At 34.6% G+C, this 19,936-nt stretch overlaps 1 protein-coding gene across 7 annotated transcripts in view; it reads right to left on the bottom strand.

Annotated features, from left to right (window-relative positions):
- Positions 1–1,675: 1,675 nt before the first annotated feature.
- Positions 1,676–19,936, bottom strand: part of Exoc1 (exocyst complex component 1) — a 58,904-nt gene continuing 40,643 nt past the window's right edge. For 4 of the 7 annotated variants that reach the window (XM_074042206.1, XM_074042204.1, XM_074042208.1 and 1 more), the window contains 9 exons: positions 17,944–17,988; positions 16,590–16,753; positions 15,868–15,975; positions 14,606–14,682; positions 13,884–14,112; positions 10,136–10,319; positions 7,827–8,026; positions 4,613–4,807; positions 1,676–2,353 (listed from right to left, as the gene is read on the bottom strand). In XM_074042206.1, coding sequence (XP_073898307.1) covers positions 2,201–2,353; positions 4,613–4,807; positions 7,827–8,026; positions 10,136–10,319; positions 13,884–14,112; positions 14,606–14,682; positions 15,868–15,975; positions 16,590–16,753; positions 17,944–17,988 — 1,355 coding nt within the window. In that variant the 3' untranslated portion in view covers positions 1,676–2,200. The remainder of the gene's footprint in view (positions 2,354–4,612; positions 4,808–7,826; positions 8,027–10,135; positions 10,320–13,883; positions 14,113–14,605; positions 14,683–15,867; positions 15,976–16,589; positions 16,754–17,943; positions 17,989–19,936) is intronic. The other 3 variants (XM_020172780.2, XM_020172783.2, XM_020172782.2) reach the window with 1 other exon arrangement.

Genomic DNA, 19,936 nt, shown 5'->3' on the forward strand with positions numbered 1-19,936 from the left:
CTTATGTTCTTTTGGTTTGATTTTGGTGGGTTGTGTGGAGAAATTTATCAATTTCTTCTTGATTTCTTAGTTTGTTGCAGTGTAAGTTTTCAAAATATTCATATGATCTGAATTTCATTGGTGTCTATTGTAATATCCCCCCTTTCATCTCTGATTTTGTTAATTTGGATCTTCTTTCTTCTTTTTGGTTAGTTTGGCTAAAGGTTTGTTGCTCATGTTTATCTTCTTAAAAGAACCAACGTTTTGTTTCATTGTATTATTTTGGTCTCCATTTTATTAATTTTTGCTTTTTTTTTATAATTCCTTTCCATGTACTATTTTTAGGGTTGACTTGTTCTTGTTTTTCTGAGTTTGAGGAGCATCATCATGAGGTTGTTTGAGATCTGTTTTTCTGATATGGGTGCTTATAGCTATGAACTTTCCTCTTAAGATTGCTTTTGTTGTATCCCACAGTTTTTGGTAAGTTGTATTCTCATTTTCATTTCAATCTAGGAATTTCTTTCCTAATTTCTTCAACTTTGTTATTCAATATCTATGAGTTTGTTTTTTACAGTTTTTCTTGCCATTGATTTCTAATTTTACTTCATTACAGTGTGTTAGGATATGGGGATTATTCTGATTTTTTTTTTTTGTATTTGTTGGGATTTTGCTTTATGACCTAGGATGTGATTATTTTGAATAAAGTTCCATAGGTTGCTGAATAAAATGTGTGATCTGCTGCTGTAGGATGGAATACTCTATAGATGTCTGTTAAGTTCATTTCTTCCCTTCCATATAAATTTTACAATCAGCTTGTCAAGTCCCATAGAAACCAAACTAAACCAGTTGTGACTTTGACTGGAATTGCACTGAATTTTCTTTATTTTATTTTAGACCTGGACTTGCTATGCATGCCAGGCTGGCCTCAAATTGAAGATCCTCCTGCCTCAACCTGTGACAATCTCTAAATTTGGGAACTGCCTTTTCTATCTTATTATGTATTTTTTTCTAGAAACATGAACTATTGTTCCAGTTACTGTTTAGACCTTCTTCAACACTTTTTGATAGTTTCATAATTTTTTCTATAAAGAACCGATTAAAAAAAAATCAATCAACCCAGGCTGCCCTAATAGAATATCATAAACTGGGTAGCTTAAACAATTTATTCTCTTAGTTTTGAAGGATGAATTTCTGAGGTTAGAATGCCAATACAGTCAGGTACTAGTGAGGATGCTCTTCCTGGCTTTCAAGAACAAGCTGACTTCTTGCTGTTTCCTCCTATGGCAAATAGAGATGGAGATGGAGATAACAGAGAAGGAACACACTGGGGTGACTCTTCCTGATCTTAAACGGTACCAGTTCTAGACCAGGTCTCTATCCTTATGACTTCATTAAACCTTAATTATTTCCTTAAAGGCCCTATCTCCAATATTGTCACATACAGAATTGGGGCTTCAACATTTGAATTTGGTGGGGAGGGGTGCACAATTCAGTCCATAGCACTTTTCTTCTTATATTACATCCTAAATACTATGTATCTTTGATGTTATTATAAATGTTTCTTGTTATTGTCTTATTACCTTATACTTCTAAGTGCTTTTGTGATATGTGGACTTGCAATTAACTTTTATATACTGATTTTGTAAGAATTTGCTTTCATATAGAACACAGCATGTGAATATCTAAGAATAATGTCTAATTTTTTAAAAACTTCTTTATTTCAGACTTGCTGCTACATCGGCACATCATCCTCAAACCTTAAGTTTACAACTATCTTTACATGAGCTCCCTTATCTCTATACACACCTATTAGACAGTGGGACAAAACAATTCTGTACAACAGGTTAAATAATTTGTAAGCAATAGGGAAATAGTGAATTGCTGAAGAACTCCCAATGTGTTACACATAGCATAACCACTCTCAAACACAAGAAGCTAAGCAATAAAGGGATTTTCTGTTCACTCATCTAAAAATGTTTAAGGTATTTCAGATGAGATACATGCTTTAAGTTTAGTACACAACCTACTGGGAAAATAAAACTGCCACATACAGGCTAGTACTTTTGCAGTTAGATATTTGTAGTATAATACATTTATCTGACATTTAATAATACATAAAAGTTGAAGTCTGGGTTCTCAAAGCGGTTGTTTTGCTTTTCTTAGGTAGTGTCTGGTGTACTGAGAATGCTGCATTTGTTTATCTCTTCTTCTTTCACAAGGTTTAGTGGGACTGTGCAATGCTGGAGCAATAATCCAGAATGTCCTGAATAGTGAATTCCATCATAACACCAGATCCAGGATAACAGCGAGCTATCAAACCTTCAAAGTGCTTGTATTGGCGTATAAATTCATCTTGCATGGAGTGCCATACCACCTGTTATTAAAAAGAAAATAAAGCCATTAAACCATGAATGAAAATAATTCATAATCAAGCATACAGAAATAGTGCCAAGCACAGTCTAAGAATTTGGGATAGTATGTAGTTAAGAACATGCAGTCTAGAGCCAGAATCCTAGACCTTCTACCTCAAGCACATCACATCACTGCTCTGTGACTACAGTAAGTGCCTCACCTATAGATACATTATTAATAATACTTTCTTCTCCTAGATTTCTTGTGAGGGTTAAACTAGTGATTATATGCATGGTGTTTAGGATAGTTTGACACAAGATGTGAGTATTCACAATCTGTTGTGGATACTTGAACTCAGACCAGTGATTAAATTAAATGCGAGAGTTAATGTTTAAATTCTCATTTTAGATGAAGTTTAAATTTTTTTTCCTCTATAACCTATGATGAAAAATAGTGCTTCAATGCTATGGAGGACACCAAGATAAGCCAGACCCATTATCTGCAAACACGTAATTTATAATGTAGCAGTAGAGACTAACATGCAGACAGAATTGGATACACATTGATCTAATAGCTTGTATTTATTGAAGCTTACTCTGCATCAGCACAGTGCAAGGTGCATTACGTATATATTATCCCATCTAAGTCTTGTGAATGGACTGGGGATGTAGCTTAGGGGGCAAGTGTTTGCCTAACCTGCAGAAAGGCCCTGGGTTTGATCCCCAGTCCCACAAGAAAAAAAAAGTTTCATGAGGAGCTGGAGAGGTGGGTACTCGTTATCGTCCCTATTTTACAGTTGGAGGGACATATTCTTCTAAGATTTTTTCCTTGGGAACTGCATAAATCCTAAATTCCTGTCACTATTCCCTGAACAGGATCATACTGTGTTGTTTTCATCTTTTAGCTCATGCTGTTTCTTCCATCTGGAGGCCACTCCCCACTTTGTTAAAGTCCTGTGTTACGTGAGCCTGGCACCATAGTTCACGCTTGTAAACCCCAGCTACTTGAGAGGAGGAGATCGGGAGGAAGCAAGAGTCCATCTCAACCAATAAGCTGGGTATGTGTAGTGTGTACTTGTTATTCCACTGACATGGGAGAGGTAAGTAGGAGACTCCAGGTGGTGTGGGCAAAAAGTGAGACCCTATTTGAAAAATAAGTAAAGCAAAAAGGGCTAGTGGTGTGACACAAATAGAAATGCCTGGGTAGCAAGAGGAAGGACCTGAGTTCAAACCCCAGTACCACCCCTCATATGTGTGTGTGTACATACATATGTAAGCACTATTTGATTTTCAGAAGTTAACACAAAAGCAGTGCCTCTCATGAGGCCTCTATAATGTTTAAATCAGGATTGTTTTCATTCATCTTTGGCCTCTATGCTTCACAAAGAGCAGACTGTGGAGAGCAGAGAATGAGAAGCCTGAGAACTTGACATAAGCACAGCCATGTCTGCAGGCTGGGATGGGCACAGCCTCCAGCTGCAGAAGGGGGCGAGGGCAAAATGCAGCACAGCTGCTTTTCCTAAGATGTTTGTGTGCAGAGATCGCAGGTTCCCCTGCTCCCGATAACTACAATGTCATGCCTCCCCTCCCCCAGAACTGTTGCTCTACTTCCTGGTTTGCCACTGTATATAATAAACTCGCTGGAGGTGGTGGAGGCTGTTGTGTGTCTCAACCAGAGCGTCCAGCCCACCCGATCCCAGCTTTTTTGCATGTTTGTCTTTTGTCTTTTCTCAATCTCCTGTCGCTCCCAGTTAGGTTCCTAGGACGAGCTTGCACAGGCTGCGAGAACAGATTAATTCAGGGCTTAAATATGGCTCCATCACCCATTAGCTATGAGATCATTGTCACATTGCTCTACCTCTTAAGCTTTCATTTTCTTATCTATAAAACGGCAATGACAGTAATGGTAGTGCCTGTATGACAGATGCATGATTTCCATTTTAAATAAGGAACTTGAGGCTCAGAGAGGTTAATTACTATGCTCCAAATCATGCATCTTAATCCAGATCCAGATTATAAATCCATTTTTAATTCCAGTCTGCACACTCAGAACTACTCCACACTCTGACTTAATGCCTCACCACAGTAAAATACTAATAAATTGACTGAAACGATCATATTATATAAATATTACTGCTTTCTTCTTCACAATTCATTAATGAGGTCTTTATACTGTATGAACTTTCTTGTACAACAATTAGGACATGTGTGGCACTTACAGAGGAGTACTGTGGAGAAAAGCAATGTCCCTCAGGACAGGATGGTCAGAGAATGAAGCATACCTGAAGTAAGTTCTCCTCTTCACACAGATGTTTATCAACCTTCTTATAGAGGTTATCGAGACCTTTCTTCACTTCCTTTCCAGGATACTCTTTAATAACTTTACGCAATTCTTGTTTGTTAAAGGCAAGTTGGTAGCTTACTTCCTCTTCTCTTATACCCTGTGCTACTCGAGCTTCAACACCTTCAAAGAAATGCTTCAAGGAAATGAAAAGAAATAATAGCTAAGAACCACTTTTATAACCACTTACAGTTTTTTAAAAACAGGATTATAAAATAGTTTATATTCATTGTATAAAAACTAAACAATGTGTGAAAGTATAAAGGAATAACCACATACTATATTATTCTATGATAATCATTAATATTTTAATTTCCTTTTAATCTTTTAAATCTTTTGATATGAGTACACAAATGAAATTATAATTTCATATGCTGCATTTCCATTTATATTTCTTTTTCATTTTAAAATTTTTTGGTGCTGGGAATTTGAACACAGCTCACACTACGTATGCACTCTAACTACTGACTTACATGTCTTATTTTTTTCTTAAGTACAATTTTATTTTGCAGTTCAGGAGATTGAACCCAGGTCTCTCTACATCTGAGCTACATTTCCAGCCTTTACATATGAGTTTCAATGACCACATAATATTCTATCCAATGACTGAATCACTATTTATTCATTCCTACATTATTGGATATTTATAATCTTCCTTTTTTGGGAGATGGAAAAATCCAGTCCTATTTCTCAAAATCTATTATAAATACGATTCCCATAAATATCATTTGTATATAAGTACTTACAATGTTGATTACTTTCTAGTATACATTTCTCTAACAACTCAAAGGGGGAATGTATAACTATGCTGAAGATGTTCATGGGTACTAAGTGCTTCCCAGGGAAGTTCGATCCATTTATATTTCTGTCAACAGCGTATGAGACCAATACCTTGCATTATTAGAATTTAAAACAACCATTACTCAAGGGAAAATGGGCTTGTCATTTTATTTCATAATTCTTGAGCTGTAAGTGAAATTAACTTGCTTCCAAATGTTTAGTAGTGCTTCAGGCCCTTTGCCTATTGGGGTCTTGGTGCTTTGTTTACTGATTTTTAAAAGATCTTTATGTTAAATACATTATTGTATTCTTACAAATATTTTTCTCAGGTTGTCTTTTAAATGTATACTTGTCTTTGACTGGCATGCCTGTATTTTAGCATGATACAGTATGACTTAATACAGACAAGCCCAATATCCTCTCATTACTTTTTTTTTTGCCAGTACTGGGGTTTGAACTGAGGGCCTCATACTTGCTAGGCAGGCACTCTACCACTTGAGCCACTTGGCCAGGCTTTTTTTGTGTTGAGTATTTTCTAGAGAGGGTTTCATGAATTATTTGCTTAGTTTGTCTTCAAACTGTGATTCTCTTGATCTCTGCCTCCTGAGTAGCTAGGATTACAGGAATGAGTTATCGATGTGTGGCCCTCTCATCACTTTTTATTTATTTATTTTTCATTAAATTATTTTTATTCCTGTTTTTTAAAACTTTTGTATCTACAAAAGATTTTAATTGGCTATTACTTATAAAAAGTAAACAAATTTTTAATACTTATTTTGAATGTTGCTACTTTATCAGAAATAAGTAATTAACATATATAAAGGCAAAATGATAATCCCAATTTTCCCTTCTCTAGTTCTTATTTATGCTTCAGTCCTTATTGCAAAGCTAGAGCTTCAGTAATACTGTTGGAAGATCAAGGATCTGCTTTACATTTGATTTAAAAGCAAATGCCTTTAAAGCTGAAGCTAAGCATACATGTGCTTTAGGCCAGGACAGACCTTTTATCCAATTAAAGTATCTACCTGTTTGTGTGTGTACTTTTAGTGCTGGGATTGAACTCAGGGACTTGTGCTTGCTAGGCCCCCGATTCCTTAGCTTTTAGTTTTGATTTACAGATAGGGCCTCTTGAGAGCTTCTCCTGGGCTGGCTTTGCACTGTGATCATCCCTACTTTTGCCTCCTAAGTAGATGGGATTAGAGGCATGTCCACCAAACCCAGCTCCACGTTTTTACGTTTTATAAGGAATTGGTTCTACATTTAATTAAATGTCTTTTAGGTATTTCTTTGAATTATTGGTAACAGATACATATTCTTTAGTTTCTAATTGCAAATTAAAAATTTATAAAATGACTAATCACACTGTGGACAAAGTTAGTTAGAAGGGTCCACTTAAGCCTCTGCTATGTTGCATAATTTCTCTAAAACTCCCACTTCTTTACTAGCAAATATTGTACAAAGGAGTTTCATTGTGGTGCTTCTATAATGCATATAATGTACCTTGATCAAAATCACCTCCTCTATTACTCCCCTTTATTCTTCCTCCTTTACCCCTTTTTAAGCAATTTGTAATAGTTTCATATTTTCATACATGCATATAGAGTGCATTAATCATATTTGCCCCCCATGTAAGCCTCTCTTTTTGCCCTCTCTCCTCCCTCTCATTCCCACCCCCAAACAGTCCCCATCATCCATTTTTTTTATGTCTAGATTCTGCAATAAGAGAATAAAACCACCATTTCTCAACTTTAATTATTAGACTTACTCTGGGAAATGACTCAAGTCAGAAAAGAAAGGAAAAGGCAATGCACAAAACACGTTTTGGCTTTATCTTGAGGAGGTTTTTGAAATCTTCACCTGAACTAGGATTACAATTGGCCATTTATGAAGTAAGAAATGAAAAGAACCTGAGATAATGAAGAAGCCCAATCTAGTGCATCCTCCAGCTTGCTATCCACAAATCACTGTGACATTAGACAACTTTATTTATTTTTAGTTTCATTTGTAAAGTGGGATAATACCATCATAGCTCATTTCACTGTTTTAGCTTACTTATTTTTAAATTTTAGTTTGAGATAACATCTCATTAAGTTGCCCAGGTTGGCCTCTATCTTGTGATACTCCTATCTCAGCTTCCCAACTAGCTGGTATGTACCACTATACCTAGCTACATCAGTATTTACAAGAATTAAAAAGGAATGCTGTACACAGGCCATCCATCAGTGTCTGGCACACAGTGTGAGTCCCTCCTTCCCCATCCCTTGTGTCAGTACACCAGCAAATTTAAGATAAATATCTGTATGTTACTTATATGCAAACAGAGGCGTACAGGTTCAAAGCCAGGAAAAATACTGAATGAAAGAAAATATATTTACATTTAGTTTTTCAAGAGGTTGTCCTAAAGAGTAAATGACGTAAGACTGAAGGTGATCTGTGTATTTTTGCTTGGCTTCTTTTTTTTCAGCTTCTAGACATGAGATTTTCAAACGGGAAAGAGTTGCAAAAATATGGTGAAAGTTTTCCATCATAACCACATCCCTCGGGGTCTTCTGGCTTTCATTTGCTACTTTCTCCACTAAAATCAAAGCAGAAAAAAAATCTCTGTATGAGCGTGACTATATTTAGTTATATGATTTTCTTTTATTTCTAAGTTTAAGAATTAAGCACATTTCTGGACTAAGTAAAAAAGATTGTATTGTAAGGTCTTCACAGCCATCTGAACATAATAATGTCATCCTATAAGGGTATCATGTCTATATGGAAATCTGATATACAATAAAGGTAACTTTTCTTATCAGTAAGGAAATAATTATTCAAAATCTGTAAGAACAACCAGTTAGTCTTTTTGAATACACTAAATTTAGATCCCAATTTTGTATCTATGTAAAAAGCAAATAAATTAATATTATAAGCACCAAAGAAAATATAGCTAATTAAAAATAATAATTGTGATCTTGTGACTTTCAATGAGTGGTCCAAACTGAAAGAGAAAGATGGAAAAATGTGACATAAAATTTGAAAACTCTGGTACAGTAAGACATCATAAACAAAGTCAATGAAGTACATTAAAACTAAGATTATGTATAGCCAATTCAGTTGGAAAGAAATATAAAAAGATTGACAATATGCAATTAATATCCAGCACTGGTACAACACACAGAGTAATGGAAGCTTTTACCAACTGTTCACAGCATTAAACTGGTATAAAGCTTTCTGTATCACAATATGGCAATAGCCTTGCGATATAAAGGAATCTTTTGACCCATAAATTCCATTTCTAGGAAATGATCTGACAAGTATACTAAGACAGACTGGAAACTAGAAGATTTAAAAGTAGATAATGATACATGGAAGACTGTAGTCATTAAAAATGTTGTGATTATCTATATTAACTGACAAGAAAGGAAATAGTATTATAGGGTTCAGCAGCTTCCAAAACAGTGGAAGATATGATAAAAACTCTAGGTGTAAAGAACACAAACATGGACTGGGGATGTAGCTCAGTGGTAGACTGCTTGACTAGCATGTGCAAGGCCTTACTTTCAATCCCTAGCACTGCAAAACAAAACAAAACAAAAACAAACCATAACACACACACACACACACACACACACACACACACACACACACAATGTGTATATGTATCAGAGAGGGAGAGAGACACTGAAAAGTCTGAAGAGTAAAAATGAAAATAAGATAAAGCAAAGCAATTTTGAATTTTAAAAGGCAAACCAATCATACAAGTACTCATTCATGAAATTTATCTATCTTTCTTCTAGGTTTGCTTTCACTAAATTTATGCTGTATGTAGTTCATGAGATGATTCCACATCCTCTTGGCTCTTTAGCTTTTAAAATTCCTGAGTGTATGCAATCAGATAATTTATTTCAAATTAAATAACTTGTGCAAAATGTTTCCAACTCAACTGAGGGGCTGACACAGAAGACAGTGAATTACAGTATTACACACTACTAATCTCCCTCATGCAACAGATAAGAAAGTTGAATCATAAAGAAGTGAGCTGATTTGTCAAGGCAATACAGACATTACTGCCCATCAGCTTTAAAAGACCCTTATTAAAATGCAAATGTAACCTCAGAGTTCATTTTTTGTGTTTAAAAAATAATTTTCAATTTTGCATAGTGATAAGACCCTATGAACCCTAAAATGTAAGTGGTTCCTGATCTATATGAATAGTTGTATGTACTGCTTACTTTTCAAATCTAAGAAATCTTTAATTTCAGAAAACCTAAAAAAAAAACAAAGACTATAAAATACGAAGAATAATGAACTTATTTGCCTCCAACTTCTAAGTTACTGAAATTACTGAAATCCTTCTATCTCTCAGCATCCCCAGTTCTGGGATTATAGGTATGTACCATGACACCTGGCTTACAAAAATTCTTTAGAGGATGTGAGGGTGATCTGACTGTGACATCTGTCACCCCACTGATCCCCAGGGTTGATTCGGCTGATCTGGCTGGCTAGGCAGGTGTTCCCTTACTCCCTCACCATTCCATGTGTGGTGTCCCTTCCAAAGCTGCATGCTCAGTCAAAGAGGACGACCTTCCCTGATAGAGGAGGACCGTTCTTTGGTCAAGGGTATATGAGTACCTGTACTCCCCTGCTAGAACCTAAATTCTTTAGAATATAAAAAATTTTTTAGAATATAACAAAAGTTTACCATTAACAAACACTCCTCTAATAAGCTTGGTATATGCTTTATCCAGATCTCCACGACGCTCAGCGTTTTTAAAGATTGATTCTGCAAGTCCAGCAAATTCTTCAAATTCAGCAACAAATGGGAGAATTCCTACTTTACTCTTCTTTGAGATCTTAACTTCTTCCATTTGTCTTATTTGGTTACTCTAAAGATAAACAGAAAGCAGGGGATAGAAACAGTCAAGAAATTTTGGAAGAAAAATCATAATCATAAATGTTTACTTCATGGTACCTAGAACATTTTGGATGCTGACTTACAGTTTGAGCTGTTGAAGATGAATCACAACAGGGGTAACTAAGAAAAACTAATTCTGTAGATTAAAGAACATTTTTCTACTGTTTTATTTAAGAAAATAAAATCAAGGGGGAAAATCCAATTTATTTTTAAAACAAGATACAACTAAGGATTGTGAACTTCAAGTTTGTGTTCAAACTAAAAATAATCAGTACCATGTTTCTATCATTTATGGAAATGGGCAATTGCCCAGCTGGGGTTAGAGCACAGCAGATACTATAACACACAGGATCTTCCTAGGTTACTTCTGGTTAGTGGCCATGTGGTTAAGTTTGAAAACTATAGCCATTTCCAATTCTTATCAGTCTAAAACTTCCATTTGGACAAATTCTCTATTTGCCCAAACAAATAAGAGAGGGAAGACAAGCATTTCTAATATGGATTTCTATTACATAGCTTCCCATGTATTTATTAGTTACTTATTCTAAGTTAGTTCCTCCAAATGCTTGTGTATGGTGACAAACTATAAAAGGAAACGTCTCTCATAGACAGAATCTAGATATCTGGGTTCAAAAATATCTATGGATTCAATTATGGTTCTATGTAATTCTCAGGGAATGTAGAGCTACTCATAGTAAGAATTGCACTATCAGAGCATTTCAATTTCTATCTGAAATTTCATTGTGCTGCCATTTGGGGAGTCTAAGTTGAAAAATATATGACATATGGATTAGAAAAATAATTATTTCTAGATGTAAGTATTAGTATAGAAAGCTCTGTGAGCAGTGCAAACCATTTCAACTTATCTTTTTTCTGTTCTACTCCATCAGTATTAATACCTGTGAGGCATAAAAACAGATGCAGCAGTGGTAGGACTGCAGGTACTGGAACCAAACCATCTGGATTTGGATACCAACTTTGTCTCTTTGTAACTATTGACTTGGGAATAGTAACTTTCTTCCTGAAACACCTTTCTCATTAGGGTGTGTGTGGGGTGGTTATGTGTGAGAGTTAGATGAGATAGTGTATGAAAATGCTTAGACCTGTACCTGGTACACAGTGTGGACTCACTTATAAACGCTGGTCTACTCCTTATTCAACTGCATGCAGATAGTTTTCTGTATACATGCATATACACACATTGTATAGTGTGAAGATACTTGGATACTAATATGAAACATTTTCAGGGTAGTGGTCCTCTCTGGATTTGTGACAGAGTAGAAACAGTACGTTCATTAAGAAAAGAACCATCATCAGTGAAAAAGTTCTGACAAAACCCATCCCATTTTTTCTCAAGCTGTTAGGTATGCACTGTTTCCAGTTGGCTGTTCAATTACATTGCCATCATCAGGACATGGAGGTTATTAAATGCTTAAGACTTCGATTTTGATAATAGGCACATATTACTATACTACTCGTTCATTGTTTATCTGTGGTAAATTAACAAAAATCATACAATTCCCACAGGTTAAAGAGTGTTAATCTACATCACTACAGAGTGAAGAACCCTAAAAAAGCAAATGGAATACAGTTAAGAAAAGTATTGGACCTCAGAGTCCAGTTTGGTAGTACTTGATGTGTAAATGACTTTGCAAATTTAGCTTCAGTTCAGATGAGGCTAGCTTTCTTAGCCTGTTCTTGAAGAACACCAGATGTCTGGGCTTGGATGCCAGATGAAACAGCTGAATTGCAGTTATCTAACATTCAAGCTTTCTGCTCAACACATAAGATCTATTTATCACCTTTTCAACTTCTTCATGCCTTAGGTTCTGCTCTTGTCCCAGATAACAAAACATACAACTCACTGAGCACATACAATCTGCCAGACACTAAGAGAAGACATGAGCTAAAATCAGATAGGACAGAGGGATGACAGGTAGCATAAGGAACCATTTTTCCCTTTAGTTGCAAAAGGCAGGCAATTTGTTTAAGTTATTTGATTTCTCCTAAGCCCTGTCTTAAGAGTAGCATGGCCATTCTTTAAGAAACTATTATTACTCTGTACATATGCGTGTAAGTGGAAAAATGAGACCAGTTGAAACTATTCCAAGAATGAGGGGTAGGGGATAAAGGAGAATGATGGAGATGGATTTAAGTATGATATAATTGATATATTGTAAGAACTTTTGCAATACTACAATGTACCTCCAGCACAATAAAAAAAAAAAACTTAAAAAAAAAACTATTACTAATTACACAAACTGTTACTTAATAAGCACTTATTCTCTCACAGGCAAGTAATGTGACCAAAGCCTACCTGATACTATATCCTGTGTTCTACTGGGCTCAAGAGTTACTACATGAACTTATGGTTTACTTGTTAAAAAAAACTAAGACTTCCTATTTCTCGAAATCAATAGTGCTTTTATGACTTAGTATTCCAGTCACGTTACATGGGACTATTATCTCAGCCTTTGTAGCTCCTCCTTTTCCTGTCAGCTGTCTGTGTGCAATCAGAAGTTCCTGGTTTATCACCACTTCTGAAGAAGGGCAATGTGGGGAGGAAAAACCTTAGATGGTCAAATTTCAGAGTATTTTAAATGCCAAGTGAAATCATTTTGTAGGGAAGCAGAATTAACAAGCTTACTGAGTGACATTTAAGTCTCTTCATTGGACACAGATGGCCTTTATTCTTTAAAAAACTCAATAAATATGATTTTTATGTGTGCATGTGATGCTGGGAATTAAACCCAGAGCCTTTTGCATGCTAGGCAAGCACCATACCAACTAAGTTACAACCCCACACCAGTAAGTATTATTTTTTAAAAATTAAGAAATAACATGGATTGTATTACCTTTCAAATTTTTACCTTCCATTAGCCTATGGATATTCAATAGCTGGATATAACTTAGAGGCTACATGGTAGAAATATTCAAATGATACATATCCACTTTTACACAGTAAGTACATTAATAAAATGAAACTCTTCTTAAGGACCAGTCCAATTCATTCCTACAGGCCCACTAAAACCTAACAGACAATAATAAATCTGATACTTTTTTTTAACTAGGAGGAAAATGGTGATTACTGGAAGTTATTACAAGAAAATTTATTGTTAAAAGGATGCAATACAATTATTAAATTTATTATTCTATGAAAATAAATTATAATAATTTCAACTATCAAATTAATTTTCTAATTAGGACATATAAAAAGAACAACCATAAACTGAAGTGACTTTCAGTTGTCTCACTACACCAATGGTCAGCAATCAGTAAAAAAGAGGTATCAGATACCCAGAGGATGTTAAGCAGCTGCTGCCAGAACTTGCCAAGTTCTGCAGTACAGATGGGAAACCAGCTGGCATAGGGCCACCCAACTAACTGTACATAACAGGCTGACATCAACTCCCTTCTTCAAGGCTTTGGGGGACATAAGCATTAGTTTCCCAATAGAAAGTTGCAAATCCCTTGATTGAAGAAAATTTACCTAGTTTATGTAATAATGATAATTCTTATTTTTTTTTAAACTTACAATGCATTTGTCAAAGTTCCTTTTGACAGTCACCAAAACATTTCCCAATGTAGTACTTAGAAAAGAAGCAGGGTCCACGTTCTGTGCAGTCCACACATGGTGGCTCATTTTGACTAGCATATAAAGGGAGTTAAAGCTGTCAATTTTGTCTCCCAATGCAATTAGGTTGTTCAGTTCTGGCTCAATGCAGCGAAATATTTTAATCATCATTTGGCGAATCATGTCTTTTCTGTTCAGAAAACATAAAATATACAAATTGTCACAAACTTCAGGTGAATTTACCTTTAACTTCAATCTATTTATGTAAAAAAAGATTAAAATTTGGTATTTCAATTAATGCTAAATTATGATGAGCTAATCATTCTGTAGCAGTTTTCAATATAAAATGTTTTATTGAAGGTAAGTTTTATCACTCAAATTAGCTTTATAAAACTGGGTCCTGTATGTGCTTTGTGATTTCTCAGGAATATCGACAGTTCAAAGGCTACTTCCCATCGGCAAACCCCAGAATTGACTGGAGCATCTGTGATTACTGGAGAGCAGAAGAGCCATGGTACAGGACCAGTAAAATGTTCCTAATAAGACAACAGCATACATGTCGTGCTGGGTGCTGGCAGGTCACTGAGAATCAGTACTTCTTTCTGCTTCAAGAAACCGTGTTTTTGGAAAAACACGGTTTGTGTTTTTCCAAAAAAAACCGACAGACAGTAACAAATACATACTCAGAAGAAACTGGCAGGGGTGTGCCAGAATTATGTTGTCGTGATAAAGTTCCTCCGTCCAGGTCCTCTGCTTCAGTCTGCAAAAATTAGTTAGGTACTTTACATAATAAACGGCCAACAATTTGACTAGTTCCTATAGCAAAAGTCCGTTCAGTCTTAAAATGCTTAGGAGAGACTACATTATGAAAAATGATTTTTTTAATGGTAGTTACCAATAAAGCTATATAACTTAGTATACTCCCTAAAAATATTCAAGAAATGCTTTGTTCTTTTATCTGCAAATTGGCCTGGGGTAAGAAGTTGTATCTGTGTGTGTGCACAAGGTGGGAAGGTGGAGGAGGTGAAGAGAGAATGCACAATGCTAGGAAGGTACTGGAAATGGGAAGTCAGCTCAACAAAAAATAGAAAATGTCTAAAACAATGTTAGAAAGAGAATTTAAAAAATGACAGAAATGTCATCAATCATTCTAATAAAACTTCAGTATTAAAAAAATGCTGTCAGAAATTCTTACAGATGCCAACAAGTAAGCAAATTTATCACCACTATCATTAGCAACAATGAACTCTCAACCATCTTGGGTAACAATGAATTGCTCATTTGTATTATGACTGCTTTTTATGTATTGGTTGTCTGAAGCATAAAATTTTTTTCAGGCATAAATATCTGAGATGACCTTAATTTAAAAATCACTCCATTTGCATTGTGACTTTAAGTTCTTCAAAAAATTCTACAAAATTTCTTGTTTCATTCTCCCACATTTATGCCACCTGAAAGGCATGCTAAACAGGCATTATTATGTTCATTTTACAGAAGAGGAAAACTGGGGATTAAATGATTGGTTTAAGGTCACTAGTTACTTAGTAACAAAGCCATAAAACAGTCAAGACTCATATGTGAGATCTTGTTTTTTTACCCTTACACTATAGTTAGTATATAAACTCAAACGTTTCTTTAAAAATTGTAACTATTAAAATGTTAAAATTGTTTTTTAGTATTTGTTCTTTGCAAAGTAAAATTAGACCTTTTTTTTTACACTAATTAATTTAGAGTATATCTAGGCTTAAGACATTCTGGACTATTAAGATGCCCAAACTCCAACTATCACTGTTTTTATTATCTTGTGGTATGACAAAAATATCTAAAGATCCTTTCATCACAATCCTTTCCTTTTCTGTTTGGATAGTGAAATTGAAACCACATATTAATTAGGCTAATTATGTTATACATCATAAGTACTAGCCAAAATAAACCCAAGCCGTACCATATTTCCAGTCATACTCTGATGTTGCTGCAGTTTGAAAAATTTACTTATGAAGTCCTGTTCTGCCAGACACAGGGGCTCCAGTTCACTCAGTACCTGTTCAAAGATCTAAAGAGAACCAAAATGATCCTATAATGCAGAACTGCATGAAATGCTTAAACTAACACTCCACATTTACTTCACTCTTTTGCAGGGGCCATGGATCTGAAAATCATCAATAATCTCTATCCATGGATCTACAATCCCAAAGAATCCCAAAGACAAACTCTTCCAAGACTGGCAGGGCAGTGCAGTATTACCAAGGTATTATTACACGACCACAGAACATACCTAAAAGAGAACTTACAGTTATTCACATGAAATCTGGAAACAGGAATGAACGTAAAGTTTTAAAACTTATTTGATGCAGTGCAACTGTTATTTCCTCTTTTTCAATGTAATTCCTTAAACAATTTAGATGTAAGATACAAGCCCTTTATAATTTGTAGCAAATAAATTTTAATAAAGCTTTTGTTACTCAATTTATAACTTATATGTTGGTTGTCATTTGACTAGCTTTTTTTTTTTTTTAAATTCAATTCTGAAATAGAAAGTAAGGCATGGTTAATGTCTTAAAGAGAGGCCAAAGAACCTAAATTTTTGAACACACTTAAATCACAAACTTCCATTAGAAAAGAAAACTAATGTTAGTGTTTAAGAAGAACTTGATATGTTGTTCTTACCTTATCAAATTTGCTTCTGTCTGCCACGTCGAGATCAGAGGCAGACATGTTTCCCATATCTAACAGGGAAGATGACTGTGATCTGCGATTCCCTGAACTCTGAACACTGAGTTTATTCAGACTAGATGTAGATCCAGTTAATTTCCCAGAACTTCCATGAAGACCTAAGAAATAATAAGACTTTGAAAGTTATGATCTTCATAGAATATCAGAGCTTCCTTCTACTATCTTGATCTTCCAGGAATCCTATTAGCACACAAGGCTACTACATGGGATAGGTTGCAGAGTGTCCTTATCTTTCATTAACATGTGAGTCCCATAACAGAGGATATAAAAAGAAGCAAAACTACACTGATCTTTGGAGTAGAACTGAAAGGACCTTAAATCATAGTTTATGCCCTGCCAAGTCCTATCTTAGTCCCAGCCTAAAGATAAAGTTGTCTGGTACTATTTCTAGACTAAAGTGGGATTTCTTTCCCATTCGAAAGACAGGAATATGGATGAAGGCCAAAGAGTACCATACTGGCTAACATGACTGTAGTATTTTCTGAAGAAAACTGCCACCTTAAATCAATATATTAGGTTGAATCACATGAAGCTGGAAATACTTGATCATTTTGCTCAACAAAAAAGGTCAATTATATATAATTCAACTTAATATAGTCCTGAACCTAGAAACTCTGTTTTTCTGGTAGGTGAACTCTCATTCACTATTGTTCTCTCAAAACTAAGAGGAAAAAACATCCTGAAAACTTGTTATATTTAAAATGCAACTGAAATATTATACACATATCACTAACCATATTAATAAGAGACATCTGTGTTGGTGGTATCCATAAAATCCCCTACATACCAAAGAATGAAAAGATTCAATTTTTAGAAGAAAATTTGATGTTCTGATTCAGAATTAAATATAAACAGTAATTATTCTAAAAATATTGTTTTTGAATATTTCTCAGTTAAGCTGTACTATTTGCTAGTGGTCAGAGGGACAATGAAGGCATATTAGAAACAATTCAAAACAAATTTTGGCTTCATTATGTAAAATATGACCATACCTACAAGAATTTTTAAAGCTTTTTAAAATATAGCCTGAAAAGAGAAATACAATGGTTAAGTCTTTTCAAAAATTTCGAACACAAAGTTCTACCCCTCTCCATATAATCTTAACTATATTACTTATTTCTTTGATATAGCCATAACCACTACCATCATGTTGGGTTCTTTCTCCAATACCTGGCAATTCAGTGCAATCAATATTCTGGTATTAACTTTTTTCAAGACAAAAAACAAATTTCTAGACACTACACAAACATGCATTGAGAATACCTACTAGAACACTAAGCATACTCACTCTCTGTTTCCTGTTTGACAGCACTTTCTTTTCGAGGCAGTGTAGCTGTGATGGATTAGGTTGCAAGCATCAAAGACAAAGACAAGTTAATAAACTGCAATTTGCACAAACCATGCACAAGAGGAAGTTAAAGCTCTAGTTTAAAAGACACATGCAAAGAACCAGGAGTATCAGGTAACGAGAGGTGCAAACACATGTTTAGTTGGGCAGCTACTGTTTTGAGAAATTATGAAAGAAAAAGTTTTACTAGTTTTTTAATGTACTGTTTTTACTCAACTACTCAAGGAAAACATCTGTATTTATAAATCCCCTCCCACAAACTTTTAAATGATTTTTTTAGTTTAGGAAGCTGGTATACTTAAGTTTAAAAGAATGATTTTACAATCATTCCTGAGAATGATTCCTGAGAAAATGTAATTGAAGTAATAATTTAATACTGTGGGAACTTATTAGAATAAACTTGTAGATTTAGACATTAACAATCTTATATTCCCTCAAAACTCCTGAAAGGAATTTCTACCGTACTCAATAATTTTATGTTACGTCAGGTAAAATGATGTAAGTAGAGCTTTAAGATCATTTTAAAATTAAAACCAAATATCAAGCTGAATTACTCAGTAACTAGTTTGTGCACACTTAAAATGCAAGGCATGTATCACAAACTAACAACCAGGAGGTATGTATATGGAAGGTAAAGTTGAACTGGAACTCTCTAGGGTCATTTAGCATTTCTTTTATTCTAAAACTTTGTTCTATATGATATTTATAGGTCAGTTCTACAGCTTATCTTGTGAAACATTCCAAATTCAAATGAGAAGTTAATGTGAAAGGCAGAGAAATAAATCAAAGACTGAAATGAAACTAAAGAATTATAACCCAAATATACCTTAAAAACAGAGAACAATGTGTCAACTAACAACATCTCTGCCACACTTTAAGACAAAGCCTGAGTATAAACTTCTAGATGGTCATACCAGTGACACTATGTCCTTCCAGCATTCACTACCTGAAGCTCAAGGAAGTACGAAACAAGAAGCATGGATATCAAAGTGGCCAAAAGGGATGATGGCACAGCTAACAGCCGGCCAATTTGAACAGAGTCCATGTGTTATTTTGCTGTTTTCATCAGTTCCAGAGCACAGCCTATTTCATATAGTTTTATTTTAGTAGCCAAAATAGAGCTGCTAGTAGTACCTATTATTATAATTTGAAGCTCATAAAAACAGTCTAAATTCATCATAAGCAACAAGTGACAACAGTCAGATAAAATATAATATCCTTAAATAATCCCTAGTAGAATATAAACTTAATAAGAGTGGAGGTCTTTGTTCAATGCTATATCTTAAGTCCCAAGCACAGTGCTTTATTATAAATAACGATCAATAAATATTTATTGAATTATTGTTCCAGTCAGCCCTGAATTCAGCCTCATACTCAACTACCTTTGGAATCAATAAGATTTCTTATTTTAATGGAGAAACAAGATAAAATGATTAGTGCTCACTATTTTTAACATTTTAGAACAGAATATTAAACAGGTGGGCAATAATTACGCAAATGTATATATTTTAAGACTAAAATCTCACATATATATATAAACCATCCATTTTTTTCCTTACAGTTAAGATATATATTCCTGCCAAACTTCAAGGCAAAAGCCATAGCTACTAACTTGTCACACTAATGATTCATTTATCTTTAAGGTAGGTATCTTAACTATAAAAAGAAAAAAAATGGGTGATTTTAAAAATAATTACTAAATTTCCTTCCTGCCATTTGACTACATACATTTGAGTAATATAAAAGAAAAACCCCACCAAAATATCAATCCTGGGGGCGGAATTCTCTGTTTCTGAGTATACTAAAGTAAATCTACTAAGCAAAAAAGTCATGATCTACATAAAGACCTTATCACAAAGAAAAAAAAATACTTTCCAGGCATCTTTAACATATTTTTTAATTATATGAGATAAGTAGATGTCAAAGACTGGAA

This window comes from Castor canadensis, chromosome 9 (assembly GCF_047511655.1).
Source record: "Castor canadensis chromosome 9, mCasCan1.hap1v2, whole genome shotgun sequence".
Taxonomy (NCBI): Eukaryota; Metazoa; Chordata; class Mammalia; order Rodentia; family Castoridae; genus Castor; species Castor canadensis.